This window comes from Zea mays, chromosome 6, assembly GCF_902167145.1.
Source record: "Zea mays cultivar B73 chromosome 6, Zm-B73-REFERENCE-NAM-5.0, whole genome shotgun sequence".
NCBI classification, from domain to species: Eukaryota; Viridiplantae; Streptophyta; class Magnoliopsida; order Poales; family Poaceae; genus Zea; species Zea mays.
The window spans coordinates 83,989,603-84,005,347 of NC_050101.1; the positions used below are offsets into that span (position 1 = coordinate 83,989,603).

Genomic DNA, 15,745 nt, shown 5'->3' on the forward strand with positions numbered 1-15,745 from the left:
GTGTTTTATCCTCATGAATATATTGCAAACTAAGTATTGTGATAAAATTACTAATTTATTCACAAAATCATTAACACATTCCACATTTTTCAAAATATGTTAAAAGAATAGGTATGAGACAACTTAAAGATTTACAAGAATCAAGAGGAGTGTCACTCACAAAAATATAACCTAGTTAACATTACTGTTGGGGGTCTTTTTCTTACGAAGGTCCTCAAAACACCAAGATAATGGTTGTTTTCTAATATATTTTTAAGTATTATAAGTACCCTTGCTCAGAGTACCTTCGGATGGATTAGTTAGAGGGAAAGAAGCATGATTCGGAATATTACTGTGAAGGAACAATGGACAAAACACGAAGTACGGTGAAGTTGAAGTTCTCACAAAAGTGATGAAGGGAAAAGACAACTTCACCCTCATTGTGTAGTATATCTCAAATGTATAGTCTTGAGGGTGTGAATTATAATTTCATCAAAGTTGTACCCCGTGACTATAAATAGGTAAATAATGTCATGCATAACCTCACTTTTGGAGGGCCTTAAGCTTCACTTTGCTTAACTTTCAGAGTACCTTCGAGCTATATTGTGCAAAGAAGCCGAAGGTATATTTCTGAACTTATGTATACGAAGAAAGATGGAATAAATAATGCTAAGGCTCACGAGATGAGTTTTATACTTTATTGTTCATTATTATCTTGTTTAATATTATTTTATTCACATCTACTTTTAAAGACCTTTGTTCTCAAACTAACACTCCAAATTTTGGAGTGATAACTTAAGGACGAAAGTCTAGATTTTTTTTAACTTGTGTTGTTTGTTTTTGATGCTATACTCTTTTCAATATATGAAATTTTCTATATACTATACTCTTTTCAATATATGATTTTTTCACTTAGAGGTTTTATCGCATGAAGTTTTTAGTGAGGTGAAATCAACATAGGATATATATGTCATATCATCTATTTTTCGCACATGGTTTTTAAGATCATATTAGAAATTAAATAGTTATATATTCCAAGTTGATCTCAACAAAAATGGATTTGATTAAGGATGGTATTAAAAGAAATTAACATTTGATGATCTCATCAGCATAAATGAAGAACAGACACATTTTCAAGAAGACATCAGTTCATGAACCAATGTCTTTTGATCTCTCTCACTTTATAATAATCGAACGGGTAAACAAACCATTTGTTGTCCGTTCCTAGTCTCTCTATATATTTGACTATTAGGACTTTTTCGGTTATTCTTATCTCATATCCCATATAGATTAGATGAGATTAGGAAAAAATTATGAAAGATTTTGACTTATTTTGAATTTAAATCCACCCAATCTCATCCAATCTAGGCCTTGTTCAGTTATTACTATATCACATAGATTGTATGTAATTAAAAAATTAGTAGAGATTTTGACTTACTATGGATTGAAATCTATCTAATCATCTCGGATTCATATGAATTGGAGAGAAAACGAACAGGTCTCTACAAAGATTGAGAGCAAAAGTAAAAAGCGTTTTACGGGATAAACAAGATATTCACCATCTACTTTGCGCTCTCAATCATTTTAATGAAAAAATAATAAAACACACATAGAGAGAGAGAGAGAGGAGCTTCAGCCTCGAAAGCAACCCAAAACTCGCAGCAACGAATTGGGCATATTCGCCCCACCTGCACCCCCACTTTTGGCACTTTCCCTTCCGGCCCCCTCTCCTCGGCGCGATCTAAATCCGGTCCGGCGATGGACGGCGGGGGGCAGCCCCCGGACACGGAGATGACAGACGCCGGCTTGGGCGGCGGGGGGCAGCCGCCGCCGCCGCCGCAGCAGCCGGCGGGCGGGGCCGGGATGATGGAGAACATCCACGCGACGCTCAGCCACGGTGGCCGCTTCATCCAGTACAACATCTTCGGCAACGTGTTCGAGGTCACCTCCAAGTACAAGCCCCCCATCCTCCCCATCGGCAAGGGCGCCTACGGCATCGTCTGGTCCGCCCGCCCTCCCCTCACTCCGATTCGCATCGTTTGTTGTGCGACTGACTGGCCTTCTGATTTGTGACCTGCCCAGCTCGGCGCTCAACTCCGAGACGGCAGAGCAGGTGGCCATCAAGAAGATCGCCAACGCCTTCGACAACAAGATCGATGCCAAGCGCACGCTCCGCGAGATCAAGCTGCTCCGCCACATGGACCACGAGAATGTCAGTCGCCTGAGCCACCCCCGATCCGTCCAGCGGTCCTAGAATTTCCTTTTTTTTAGCGAGGAGCATACCGGAGATCCTCGTTAAATGCTCGCCTTTTGGTCGCATTGAATTTTGGTGGAGGTCGGGGTTAGTTACTTAAACGGTTGACTTCGTTCGCGACAGCTCGCCTAGCCTAGGAGAACATCCCCTCCCTCGTCTTGGCTGGGAGGTGAAGTTCGGGAATACCAATCGTAGCCATGCCTTTTGAGGAGCCAACCACCTTTTGGGATGCTTTTCATTGTGTTCTTGAAAAACTTGAGGGCAGAAATGACGAGACAATCTGGAGCAGCAGTGCATGGTGCTCCTGCCTGCTGATGTCAAAAGTGAGTGGGTCACTTGAGGACCAACCTAGTGCTTGCCTTTTTGCTAGATCATCCCAATGGGATGGGAATATAGTGGCGGATACTCGGTTGGTAGGACACTAGGGTCTTGTGTTAGTAAGTACTGGAAAGACTTCTGTAGACTTTTTGGTATGTTTGCTGATTTTGGACCTTTAATGCGAAGGAGGAAGGACTAAGTCACAGCATTCCCAATTTTGTTGGATTTGGCCAGTCTATGCATATGGTCGAAGAATCGTTTTTAGCATGTCATAGTGTATGTTTTTCATGTCGGAATGTGAAAGGCGGTTACAAGAATGGCCTGCCGTTACAACTTGGAACCTGTTGCATGTTTGGAAGTGAGCTGAAATAAGTTGGATTACGATTAGTAGATTTGTAACTGCTAAATCATTATCTTGATAAATTAAGTAAGCTGACATGAGCCATTTGCACGAATGTTGTGTCTTCCTGTTCCTTTCAGTTGTTCGATGGTTATGCGTAGGAGCAAATCTTCGGAATTCAGATTAGGCAAGGTGCGCTTAGTAGTTAATTAATGTACGTGATTGAGACCGTGTGCATCCTTGGTCAGCTACTTATACCTTGACTTTACTTAACGTGGTAAAACAACATAGAAAAGGGAAAACTGCATGCTTTTCTCTACCTTGTCTATATTAACGAGTAATGTACAGCAAAATTTTAAAATTAAGGACAAAAGGCTGTGTCTTATTTTTGCATTATACAAGCGTTGCATAAATGCTCACTTCGTTTAGCTGTATGCCTTTGCTATACTACAGGGTGGCTTGAATGAAGTGTGTGCTTTTCAGCCTGCCCTGAGCTGTTGACTTAAGTTCAACTTGAGCTCGATGTGATGTACCTTTGAGACATAAATTCATTTTTTTGGTGCAGATTGTTGCAATAAGAGATATCATACCTCCTCCATTGAGGGAGGCATTCAATGATGTGTATATTGCCTATGAATTGATGGATACTGATCTGCATCAAATTATTCGTTCAAATCAAGCTTTGTCAGAGGAGCACTGTCAGGTACTTGTTTCATTCCATCTAAGAAATGCTTCTTGATATTTTTTTTTGCTATTGCGTGGAATTAGCTCGAAATCTGTTATGTTGTTCTGTTTCTGTGAATTGCTTGTTTAACTAGGATATGTTCAAATTTAATTTATCCTGAGGTGTCAGGACATTTGAATATTGAGTATTGACCTAGTAGAACATAAAGTATCAATCACTGTTGATACATATTTGGAGGTTTTCAAGTATTGAGAATTTGACTTGTACAAATCAGATCCATTGTTTTCGGTGGAGTCTCCTATTGCTCAGTGGCCAGTGCTTTTAATGTGCCACAAGTAGGCAGCGTTGTTAAAACACATATATGCTTATATGCAATACATCAAGACTCATTTTATTTGTGACTTCAAGAGAATCTGCTGCAGCCTGTTCGAAGATGGCATAATATGTACAATTAAACAAATGTAACTGTTAAACAAATGTAATGAGTTAAAACTAATAATTGTTAGAAGATGGCATAGCCATCTCTTTCTCATGTTTGTAAGCTACAGATGCATTGGTGTTGTTAAGACGATATGAAATTATGGATCCTTGAACATAAGTTTATTCCTGATACCTTGTGTTATGATTTCGTTTCTTGCTTATTGAGATGCTTGTTTCATACTAGTAAAGTCTTTCTTATTTGACACTATACATGTGGCTTTCTTGCCAGCCATATCCATGTCACGTTTTTGCATAGAAAGGCTTGATTTGGGGTTGTGCCTGAGAATTCATGCTGCATTTCTGCATTTTGAGTGGGATTGCAGCACTTTAACCTATTTCCTTGCCCAAGTTATCAGATCATAACTCCCCATTCTATTTGTTAATGTCTATTTTGTTCTGAGGCACATTCATGTTTTGTGAAATTGTTTGGTTGTATTTACTTTTCTTTGCAGTATTTTCTTTATCAAATTCTTCGTGGCTTGAAGTATATACATTCAGCAAATGTCCTTCACCGTGACTTGAAGCCTAGCAATCTTCTTTTGAATGCAAACTGTGACCTCAAGATATGTGATTTTGGGCTTGCTCGCACCACCTCAGAAACTGATTTTATGACTGAATATGTTGTCACAAGATGGTATAGAGCACCAGAGCTTTTATTGAACTCCTCTGAATATACTGCTGCCATTGATGTGTGGTCTGTGGGCTGTATATTTATGGAACTGATGGACCGAAAACCCTTGTTTCCTGGAAGAGATCATGTCCATCAGCTACGTCTACTAATGGAGGTGAGTACTTAGTAATGATATCATATTACCGTATTATACTTCGGCATCATTGTTGCTTCATGATAGTAGTGAGCTAGTAGATATTGGATACATCAATTCACTCACTCCAAGCCATCTACCCACCATCTTCACTCGTATTAAGACCTGCTCGTTTATGTATTATTCACATGCAGTACAGTAATGGTTGAGGTGTTGAAAGGCTGGCACTACAAATATGTATGTAATGGTTTTGTGTGGTCTTAAAGAGCAAACATCATATGAGTTGTCACGATTGAATGTAAAAATAATAATAAACATAATATAACCCCATAGATACTTGCTGTTTTCCGTATACCAGCTGTCATGTAAATCTAGCCATGCATAAGAAATTCTTCATATTAATCCAAGTCCAAGGCTCAGTAGAGAATTTAATATTTTTTTTAAAAAAAATATTGTGCACTTTGTTTCATGTTTAATTTCTCACCCTATTTCTTTCATGCAGCTCATTGGAACACCGAATGAGGCTGATCTTGATTTTGTAAATGAAAATGCAAGAAGATATATCCGCCAACTTCCCTGTCATGCTAGACAGTCCTTCCCTGAAAAATTTCCACATGTACAACCTTTAGCAATTGACCTAGTGGAAAAGATGCTAACTTTTGATCCTAGACAGAGAATAACTGGTAACACTTTTGAAGGCTTGTCCATCTTTTGTTTCTATATATATATTTTTGAAGCTTTCTTTATTTCAAAATGTTGTTTTTGCCATAAATAGTCACCATTCCACTTCGAAAATAGCAAGTGCACTTATGGCATCTTTTGTCAGATCGTGTTTCAAATGTTGGAAACACATGTCTTTTATTAGCACACTATTCTTCCTAATTTGCTGATTGTGTCACCAAATTTGAAGTTGTTAAATTCTCCCTTTTTATTCTTATCTCCTTTTCATTTAACAGTTGAAGGCGCACTTGCACACCCTTACTTGGCATCACTTCATGACATAAGTGATGAGCCAGTCTGCTCAATGCCCTTCAGCTTCGACTTCGAGCAGCATGCATTATCTGAAGAACAGATGAAGGATCTGATCTACCAAGAGGCTCTTGCATTCAACCCAGATTACCAGTAGCCAAAGTTCGGTTCCAGCCGGGTGATTGCCTTCATTGACATGGAGATTTTTATCCCACCTGATGTCACTGCAAAAAGTCCCCAACTCCGATTGCTAGCTGTAAATAATTGCCTTCCCCGAAGACCCCCCATTCCTTCCTTGATTAAAAAAAAGCAGGAGACGGTGCCATTCAAGGGTAGAAAAGAGCGAGCTTGTGAAGGTCAAATTTCTGCGCAGCTATGGATTCTTGTGCTTACAATATGTTGTTTTTAATCAGGCTTTCCTTTCTTTTTCTTCTTAAGTACTTCTCGGTGTTGTCTGTAAGAGAGGTAGCTCATGAACGATGGCTGCCTGAATTCAGTGGCTGTCGTCAAAGTTAACAGTTCTAGTCGACTTAAGAATTCTTGTTTTATCTACTTCATTGTTTATATAAAAGGACCTGTATCTCCGACGTTGCCTGCGAGAACAATGGCTGAGTGAGACCCTGTGGTTGCGATTGGGCATCAGGTTTCATTCAGCCTGGGGTCAGGGTTACCTAGCCGGCGATTTGTTGTTCCCAGACTAGCCTAAATCGCGTTGACATCGTCACCCGATTGGGTATGAGCCATCGGTATCCTATATGACAATTTATGTTAGCATGTATCAACTCTGAATGATATTGGAGAATCATATTGATCCAGTGAACGATGTGAGGGCCGTAGATAAGAGGAAATGTAAGGTCTATTCAAATGCCATTAGTGTGACAAATAAGGGTGTATTTGGTTCAGCTTCTTGAACCAAATAAAGTCTACAACGCCTTCTTCACAAAAGCACAGAGGATGAGGAAGCCAGCACAAGGCGAAGGCAGAGCAGGTCAGGACCAAGACACCACCAACAGCAGATGCAACAGCAGACGAGTCAGTATATATACACCACCAACATACCAGCCTCCATTAGTAGATACAGCAGCAACAAACCAGCTAGTAGGTACAATAGGAGATACAACTCAAACACCACATCCTCCAGTAGTAGAAGAGGCTGCACCAGCTGATCAGCCTGAAACAGACAAACAGTAGAACAGGATGCATCAGCTGAACAAGCAATAGTAGAACAGCCTGAAGAAAATGTACAAGAAGCTTCACCTGAGCATGTAGCACAAGAGGAGCATCAACAACCATCTCAAGCACACAAGGCACCAGGCCAACAGGCCATCCCAGCTACGCCTCTAACCCCACCACACTCACCAACAACAGTTCCAGCAATTTCAGACGATCCTCGGTAATAATTACAAAGCTACCCAGTAACAACTACAGTTTGCCTCCGTCCACAAATGTTGGTCGCTAGGTATTTGTGTCAGTCAAAATTTCTTAAGTTCGACTAGATTTATAAAATATATTAGTAACATTTGTATCTTCGAATAATTGTACTATAAAAATAGATTTAAAGATCTATCTAATGATACTAATTATGTACTATAAATATTAATAATTTCTTATATAAATATGATCAAAGTTAAAAATAGTTGACTCCTCGATAATAGTATCTATGTAATGATACTAATTGTGGACGGAGGGGAGTATAAAATATTTAGTAATACTTATAAAATGTCCAGTAATTAATATAAAGTGTTCAGTAATAAGTGCATTATGATCAGTAATAAATTTTAAACGTCCAATAATAACTATATAGTTCGAGTCATTACACCACATCGTCTTCTGTTAATGATTCGTTTTGGTCATCATCTGAAGTTGCACAACTTTTCACACGACCTGTCCCTTTAGGCCTACCTCTCTGTCTTTTGATTACATATTTTTTGTGATCGTTCACACATGTTGATGCATTTGCCCCTAGTCATATAGGCCATATTTCCCGTACTTTCTTCTTTTCTTCTGCAATGCAGCTGGGGAATATTTTCTTCACCTGGCAAAAAATTCTTCCTGTCGCCTTTTGTTGTCAATACTGGTGGCACGGACGCTGAGACGATAATATCATCTTCTCTGTTTGACATAGCGTGAGTCTAGTTCACAGTACTTGGTATATGGTCTTCCAGAATAACGTCTGGTGGTATAACTTTCAGTACCACGGGTGCATCTTATATCATCCTTCTAGCTCTATGTATTGCCTGTTTTGTTAAGCAAATGAAAATCGAGGTAGTCAATAATAATTATAGACAGTCAGATAGTCAGCGACTAACTCCAGTAGCTTTTCTATACCCTAATGATATTCAAACTATATTCTACAAACAATACAATGTACAGTGCAAAACAGTGTTTTGGGTGACCATATACCATATGCGTGCAATGTATACATCCATATGGTCACCAAAACATTGTTTTACACTATACATTACACTGTCTGTAGAGTGTGGTTTGAATATGTCATATGGGTAAACTGATGGAGGTAGTCTAACCTACCACATCGCCTGTGAAGAGCTTCGGGTTCTCGCTGGGATCCCTTCTGCCACCTACCGCCCTCGCCAGCGTCGACGACCCCATCGCCATATCCTATTTAGGCTTTTGAATTTAAAAATGATTTAGAGCCTAACTGTGTAGTGGCTAGAAAATAAGCTATAGGCTCACGAGCCAGCTTAAACTCAGAGCGACTCGCGAGCCTCGAATAAACCGATTCGAGCCTAATTTTTGGGCTCGTCGTTGAAGCGAGCTGAGCCAACTCGCGAGCCGCGTCAACTGTGCTGAATTAATCAATTTGCGTAATCATAATAGATTATCGGTTCATTTTTTAATCTGAATTAATCAATTTGCGTAATCATAATAGATTATCGGTTCATTTTTTAATCTTTAATGATGGATATATAACAATTAAAATTTTAGATCGTCATAATATTGAATAATGATTCTATATTTCATATTTAAATACTATTAGTTTAATACATAATACAATTATATTTATTATGGTGTGCAATATCGAGCCGAAGTAAGACTCATCTTTAAGCTCGTGCAATGAGCGAGCTAGCTGGCTAGCTCATGAGTCATAATGGAGCCAAACGGAGCATCACGCATCCTTAAACTCATGCAATAAGTGAGCCGAGTCGAACCGAGATCCGTCACCAATTGAGCCGAGCTTGGCTCACCTTATTTCCAGCCATATCTCCAACAGACTCACTATCTTATTTCCTATTTTAAACTTTACTCCAACAGACTCACTATCTTGTTTGCTATTTTAAACTTTACTCCGTTACACTGTAAATCATTACGTCTGTTTACATGGAGGTGCTGGCTAGTCCAAACCCTAGAGCCGTGAGAGCTGTGTGCCCATGGTAGAGCTGAAGTGCGTGCGTCTGCGAGACTTCTCGACTCGACTTCTCCTAGAGTGAGAGGATTCCATGACCATCTGCTGCTGCTGTCAGTCTCAGCCAGCGGAACAGCTAGTCTGAAAAATACGTCGATGCGGATAGGATAAGATAATTATTATATACAGACAAAAAGGGTAAAAAAAGAGACAGAGCTGTCGTCCAGTAGTATATCACTTCGCTGTGCAGCTTCCCGTGTCTCTCGTCCCAACTCCGCCGGTCCGCCCGCCCCTTCACCCGCAGGCCACACACATCCCCCTTCTCCTCCCCCCCGCCCGCGCAGCGCAAGGGAAAGGAAAAAGGGATCGACGACTTTGCCGGACGCGGCGGCGCATCCCCCATCCCGTCCGACCCCCCATCGCCGCGTCGCACCGCATGGCTGAGGACGACGCGGCGGCAGCGGCGGGCTCCCCCATCCTGGACCTGCCAGAGCCGCTGCTGCTCCACATCCTGGGCTTCCTCACCGACGCGCGGTCGCGGCACCGCGCCGCGCTGGCGTGCCGCCGGCTCCTCGCGGCGGAGCGGGCCACACGGGCCGCGCTGTCGCTGCGCGGGGACCCACGGTCGCCCGCGTTCCTCTTCCTCAGGCCGGCGTTCTGCTTCCCGGCGCTGGAGCGGCTCGACCTCTCGCTGGCGTCCCCGTGGGGCCACCCGTTCCTCTCCTCCGCGGCGCCGTCGGCCGACGCCGTCGCGCCGTCCGTGACGCCGCAGCAGGTCGCGGAGCAGAACGAGCTGGTCGCGGCGCGCCTCGCCTACTGCTTCCCCGCCGTGTCCTCGCTCGCCGTCTACTGCCGCGACCCCACCACGCTCGTCAGCCTCACCCCGCACTGGAGGTCCCGCCTCCGCAGCGTCAAGCTCGTGCGCTGGCACCAGCGCCCGCCGGGCCTCGACGCCGGCGCGGATCTCGAGCCGCTCCTCGGGGACTGCCCAGCGCTCAGGGCGCTCGACCTCTCCGAGTTCTACTGCTGGACGGAGGACATCGGGCCGGCGCTCGCAGCGCACCCGGCAGCAGCCGCGGCGCTCACCGAGCTCGACCTCGGCCTCGCGGGCGCCACGGACGGGTTCCACGCCACCGAGCTGGGAGCCATCGCGGGATCCTGCCCCAATCTCCGCAAGCTCGTGGCGCCCTGCGTGTTCAACCCTCGGTACGTTGACTTCGTCAGCGACGACGCGCTTTACGCCATCGCCACCAGCTGCCCCAAGCTGGCGACGCTGCGGCTCCGGGAACCTTTTGAGCCGGCAGCTACGGGCCAACGAGAGGACGCGGCCGTCACCGTTGCAGGGCTGGTCTCCTTCTTCGCCGCGCTACCGGCGCTGGAGGATTTCACGCTTGACCTGCGGCATAATGTGCTGGAGACGGCGCCGGCGATGGAGGCGCTTGCCCGCAGATGCCCACGGATCAAGTTCCTGACTCTGGGGGGCTTCCAGGGGCTGTGCAGGGCTTCATGGCTGCATCTCGACGGCGTTGCTGTGTGCGGTTCGCTGGAGTCGCTATGCATCAAGGCCTGTTCGGATCTCACTGATGCCAGCCTTGCTGCCATAGGTCGTGGGTGCGGGAGGCTTGTGAAGTTCGCCATCCACGGCTGTGATCTTGTCACGTCAGCTGGGGTCAGGAAGCTAGCAACAGCGCTTCGGCCCACGATCAAACAAGTCAGTATCTTGCAATGCCGGCGTCTGCACACAGCAGCATGCCTCGCTGCTCTAAGTCCGATCCGTGATCGCGTTGAGAGTCTTGAGATCAGCTGCGTCTGGGAGGAAGTTGAACAGCCAGAGAGTGTGGCCAACGGCACAACTGGATGCGATCATGAAGATGATGATCTCGGTGGTGAAGAAATCTCATATGAGTCCGCATCGAAGAAATGTAGGTACATGGAATTGGATGATCTAGTCAGCTGGGAGATGCTGCGCTCACTCACCCTCTGGTTCCCTGCCGGTGAGGTACTCTCCCCACTCATCTCTGCTGGGCTTGATAGCTGCCCTAATCTAGAGGAGATCTCAATCAAAGTGGAGGGTGATTGCCGGACATGTGCACGCCCTGGCCCATTCTTTGGACTAAGTGATCTTGCAGGCTTCCCAGTACTGTCCAAGATGAAACTGGATCTGAGTGAGGCAGTTGGCTATGCTCTCACTGCACCAGCAGGTCAGATGGATCTCTCTCTGTGGGAGCGGTTCTATTTGCAAGGCATAGATTCACTGATGACCCTGTACGAGCTGGATTACTGGCCTCCCCAAGACAAGGAAGTGAATCAGCGTAGCCTGACACTGCCCGCCGTGGGACTGCTCCAGGGCTGCGTTGGACTCAGGAAGCTCTTCGTCCATGGCACCACACACGAGCATTTCCTGACCTTTTTCTTGAAGGTGCCGAATCTGAGGGACATGCAGTTGCGGGAGGACTACTATCCCGCGCCAGAGAGTGATATGATGAACACGGAAATGCGAGCTGAGTCTTGGCTCCGGTTCGAGATGCAGCTGAACAACAGGCTAATTGAGGATTGATGGTGAAGTTGGTTGATGGGAGGGACTGAGCCAAGTGGAGTCGATGCGGGGATGGTGCCGTGCGATCGATGGTCACGGAAGTTGCAAGGATAGCTGGTGTGCTTCTGTTGGAGCAGAGTAGAACACAATGCTTTGTCCATCCAACAAATATCGGTGATCCTTTTCTAGTTTTTTTTAATAAGGATCCATAATAAGTAAGAGAACTGATGCAGAATCCAGATATTCGCAAGAGTTGCGACGGCAAACTAGGATTCGAGTTCGAGGGATTTTTGCAGGGATGCTTTTTTTTCTCCTTTTTTTTTGAGCTGAGTCCAGAAGAAACCGGCCGGATAAAGTGGGCATTGATCTTGCGAACTGTAACGATTGACGTGGGTTCTGTAAAGAGAAATAAAAGAAATGTCATTTAGCTGTTTTTCTTATGCTCTAGTTTCCGAGTGCTATCATAAAGAGATGCTAAAAATATATCTCCGGCCTCCGGATACTCGTGTCAGGATAGGATAACATCCTCGGTCGCTAGGTCAATCTATCAGCGAGCATAGGGAAAAATACCTCAACTCGAAGAGAAAAAAAAAACATCTAGCCTGAAAGCACGCACTCCGGACGAATTCCGCGGCACTGAGTCCAGAGTTAGGTGTGGCGAAACTAGACAGATGTTAGACAGATGGTCGAGTGAACCGGGTTAGGTGTGGCGAAACTAGACAGATGTTAGACAGATGGTCGAGTGAACCGGGAAACCATTCGAGTGGATCCCTTGTTCGGCTTGAGATCGATCTACCATAAATGTCCGGTCACATTAAGTATGCCTGGCACCGAGCCACGACAGAGGCACTGGTCCGCCTCACACTCATGGCATATGAGCCTCTCGGCCTACAGCGCACTTATGACCTACTCCTCGGACTGCGGCACATTTATGACCCACGCCGCCTCAGCCCGTGGCTATAGGTGTACATTTGGGCCGGGCCTGGTGGGCCGGCCCGAAGCACGGAAAAAAAGCACGGTCCAGCACGGCACGACCCGAAATAATTTAGTGTCGGGCCGACACGGCCTGTTATATCGGGTCGGGTTTGAGCCGAGGTCACGACCCATGGGCGGGCACGAGGACGGTCCGTTTAAGGCAGGCACGGAATGGCCCATATAGAGGCACGAAAAGGCTCATATATGTAATAAAACCACACTTCATTCCACACTTTCATATACTTGATAAAGAACACAAAGCTAGAGATAATGCTAGTTAGATGTTTTTTATAGCTTTGAATTAGAGTGTGTGATGTAAATTTGCTTTTGTTATGAACATTAGACAATAAACTGAACTTACGAACTTTGTATAGAGCTGATTATACTCTTTTTCCTTCTAACAAAATGATTTATAAACGAGGTAGTCATTGCATAGCTGTGGTAACTTTAATACAAATATTAAGTTTGATTTTGTTCAAATTTATTTGTCTTATCTTTTATTTGTTTTATTATTTTTTTGAATTTAGGGCTCTAATGTGAATTTTGGGCCAAAAACTGAATTTCGGGCCAAAAATTGAATTTCGGGCCGTAATGTGAATTTCGGGCTTTTATAATTTCGGGCTGCCCAAAATGAGTCCGGCACGTTTAAGCAATTACGGGCCGGGCCGTGGGCCGAGGGCTAGGCCCATGGGCCGGCCCGGCACGGCCCGAAATTCAAACGGGTCGGGCCGGCCCGAAATTAAAACAATACGGGTCTTTTCGGGCTTGGGCCGGGCCGGGCCGGGCGGCCCAAATGTACACCTATACCCGTGGCGCACTCATGACCTATAGGAACTAGGTCTGAGTGCGCAGACCGCTTGCATGGCACAACAAGACAAGTCGGGTCGAGCCCAGGCTACGGAGGCCAGGGGTCGGCGTAGCTCGAATGAGGGCGCTCGGGCCCCACGCCTGCGCCGTCTGCAACAAAGAATATGAGACAACCATACAAGCCCAGGGCCCACGGGTGCGAGTGGCTTTACCCCGTGGTAGAACGTTCAGTTTTACCACTGCCTGATGACACCTTCTTAAGGAAGCCACTGTTGGTCGACCCCCTCAGCCTATAAAAGGAGGAGGTCAGTCTCCATACATGGGAGGACATACATACAAGAAGACGACCAGACGGACAACTAGACGCAAAAAACAACGAATCGACGGGAGGAAGGATGACGAACCGACGAGGACCTAGAGGCCGGAGCCTCATCGCCAAGACAAGACTTAGTTAGGATTCCACTATGTAGCTCTTGCCACCACCTCCACCACAAGATACCTGGGAGCTCCTCCTACTTCTCTCGCCCGATTGTAACCCCTTCTATGAGTATTGATCAGCAATGGTGCCGATAGCGCAAGCCACCGATGACTGGATGCAAGGATGTTCTAGGTATGAGCCTTCAAGCTCTGGATGGCCAGCAACGATAGTGAAGCTATTTAATAAAATATTGAATAAAGTATTTAGGAACAACTTTTACTTCAACAAAGTAAAACGAAGCAAGAAGCCGAAATAGCCTCCCTTAAAGTTTTATGTCCTTCATTTCGATAACAAAAGTTTTCTAATTCTACGTCTTTGTAACGCGTGAAAAGAATGAAAGGTGTTTTTCGACTTTGGCCCAAAAAGTGTCGTTATTTCACATATCACAAAAAAATACAGCAAGCGTATGAATCTTTCATCACTACATGAGTATATTTACAGTCACTAAGTACACAAAGCCTACATTTTACACAAATGTATTTACAAAGCTTTTGAAAGGGAAATGTGCCCTTGGGCCATTTCTAAGTATTTTGGTGATTGAGTGTCAACACAAGTGCTTAAATGTAAATCAATGCCCATGGATGAACAAAGTGCAAATCTTCAACAAAGGTATGTTTCTAAGTCTTAGTACATTGGTTTTGTGTACTAATATATTTGTCTAAGTGTTAGAAACAGAAAGAAGAAGAGAAGAGAAGACTTGGCTGTGTGCAGCCAAGGGGCTGTTTCGGTCTGGGGCACCGGACTGTCCGGTGGTGCACCGGACAGTGTCCGGTGGTGCACCGGACAGTGTCCGGTGCGCCAGGCTGCCTCGACCGAAGAGGCCGCTCTCGGGTTTTTCTCTGGCAACTTCGGCTAAAATTCACCGGACTGTCCGGTGTGCACCGGACTGTCCGGTGAGCCAACGGTCGGCCGGGCCAACGGTCGGCCGCGCGATCGCCGCGCGACACGTGGCTGAGCCAACGGTCGGAAGAAAGCACCGGACTGTCCGGTGTGCACCGGACTGTCCGGTGCGCCAGATCTGCAGTGGTCGGCAACGGTCGGCTGCGCCTGTTAAGGAAAGAAATCGGGCACCGGACAGTGTCCGGTGTGCACCGGACTGTCCGGTGCGCCCGACGACAGAAGGCAAGGATAGCCTTCCAGATGTGCTCTCAACGGCTCCTTGCTGCCTTGGGGCTATAAAAGGGACCCCTAGGCGCATGGAGGAGAACACCAAGCATTCCTACAACTCTTCTAAGCACCAAGACATCAATCTCACGCATTCGTTTCATTGTGATAGCATATAGAGCTCTTGTGGAGTTGTGAACTCTTTGTGTTGCGTTGCGAGCTCTTGTTGCGACTTGTGTGCGTGTTGTTGCTCTGATTTTCGAGTCTTGTGTGCGTTGCTCATTCCCACCTTACTCCGTATTCTTTGTGAACTCAATTGTAAGGGCGAGAGACTCCAAGTTGTGGAGATTCCTCGCAAACGGGAAAAGATCAAAGGAAAGAAAAACACCGTGGTATTCAAGTTGATCATTGGATCACTTGAGAGGAGTTGAGTGCAACTCTCGTCCGTTGGGACGCCACAACGTGGAGTAGGCAAGTTTTGTACTTGGCCGAACCACGGGATAACCACCGTGTCAACTCTGTGATTGCTTTCTTGTGGTTATCTTGTTTTGAGTTCTCTCTAGCCACTTGGTCATACTTGTGCTAACCCTTAACAAGTTTTTGTGGCCTAAGTTTTGAACTTTTACAGGATCACCTATTCACCCCCCCCCTCTAGGTGCTCTCAATTGGTATCAGAGCCGTTCTCTTCAAGA

The 15,745-nt window shown here is 45.4% G+C and overlaps 2 protein-coding genes across 3 annotated transcripts; both read left to right on the plus strand.

Annotated features, from left to right (window-relative positions):
* Positions 1–1,550: 1,550 nt before the first annotated feature.
* On the plus strand, positions 1,551–6,376 carry LOC100286386 (uncharacterized). Of its 2 annotated transcripts, NM_001159273.2 has the most exons (6): positions 1,675–1,982; positions 2,062–2,191; positions 3,457–3,594; positions 4,509–4,841; positions 5,323–5,503; positions 5,777–6,376. In NM_001159273.2, the coding sequence occupies exons 1-6, from the start codon at positions 1,738–1,740 to the stop codon at positions 5,944–5,946; spliced, it is 1,197 nt and encodes a 398-aa protein (NP_001152745.2). In that variant the 5' UTR covers positions 1,675–1,737; the 3' UTR covers positions 5,947–6,376. The 2 variants fall into 2 exon arrangements, with proteins under 2 accessions (XP_020394624.1, NP_001152745.2); XM_020539035.2 differs by lacking the exon at positions 5,323–5,503 and having other exon boundaries at positions 1,551–1,982.
* A 2,705-nt stretch (positions 6,377–9,081) lies between these two features.
* On the plus strand, positions 9,082–12,129 carry LOC103631147 (F-box/LRR-repeat MAX2 homolog). Its single transcript, XM_020539294.3, has one exon. It carries the CDS (start codon positions 9,590–9,592, stop codon positions 11,708–11,710), a length of 2,121 nt encoding a protein of 706 aa, XP_020394883.1. The 5' UTR covers positions 9,082–9,589; the 3' UTR covers positions 11,711–12,129.
* The last annotated feature ends 3,616 nt before the right edge of the window (positions 12,130–15,745 follow it).

Bases quoted from the DNA above. Each gene is read 5' to 3' on its own strand.
- LOC100286386 (NM_001159273.2), top strand. From the start codon at position 1,738: ATGGACGGCGGGGGGCAGCCCCCGGACACGGAGATGACAGACGCCGGC. The intron at 3,595-4,508 runs GTACTTGTTTCA...TTTTCTTTGCAG, and splicing joins TGTCAGAGGAGCACTGTCAG to TATTTTCTTTATCAAATTCT. The intron at 4,842-5,322 runs GTGAGTACTTAG...TCTTTCATGCAG, and splicing joins AGCTACGTCTACTAATGGAG to CTCATTGGAACACCGAATGA.
- LOC103631147 (XM_020539294.3), top strand. From the start codon at position 9,590: ATGGCTGAGGACGACGCGGCGGCAGCGGCGGGCTCCCCCATCCTGGAC.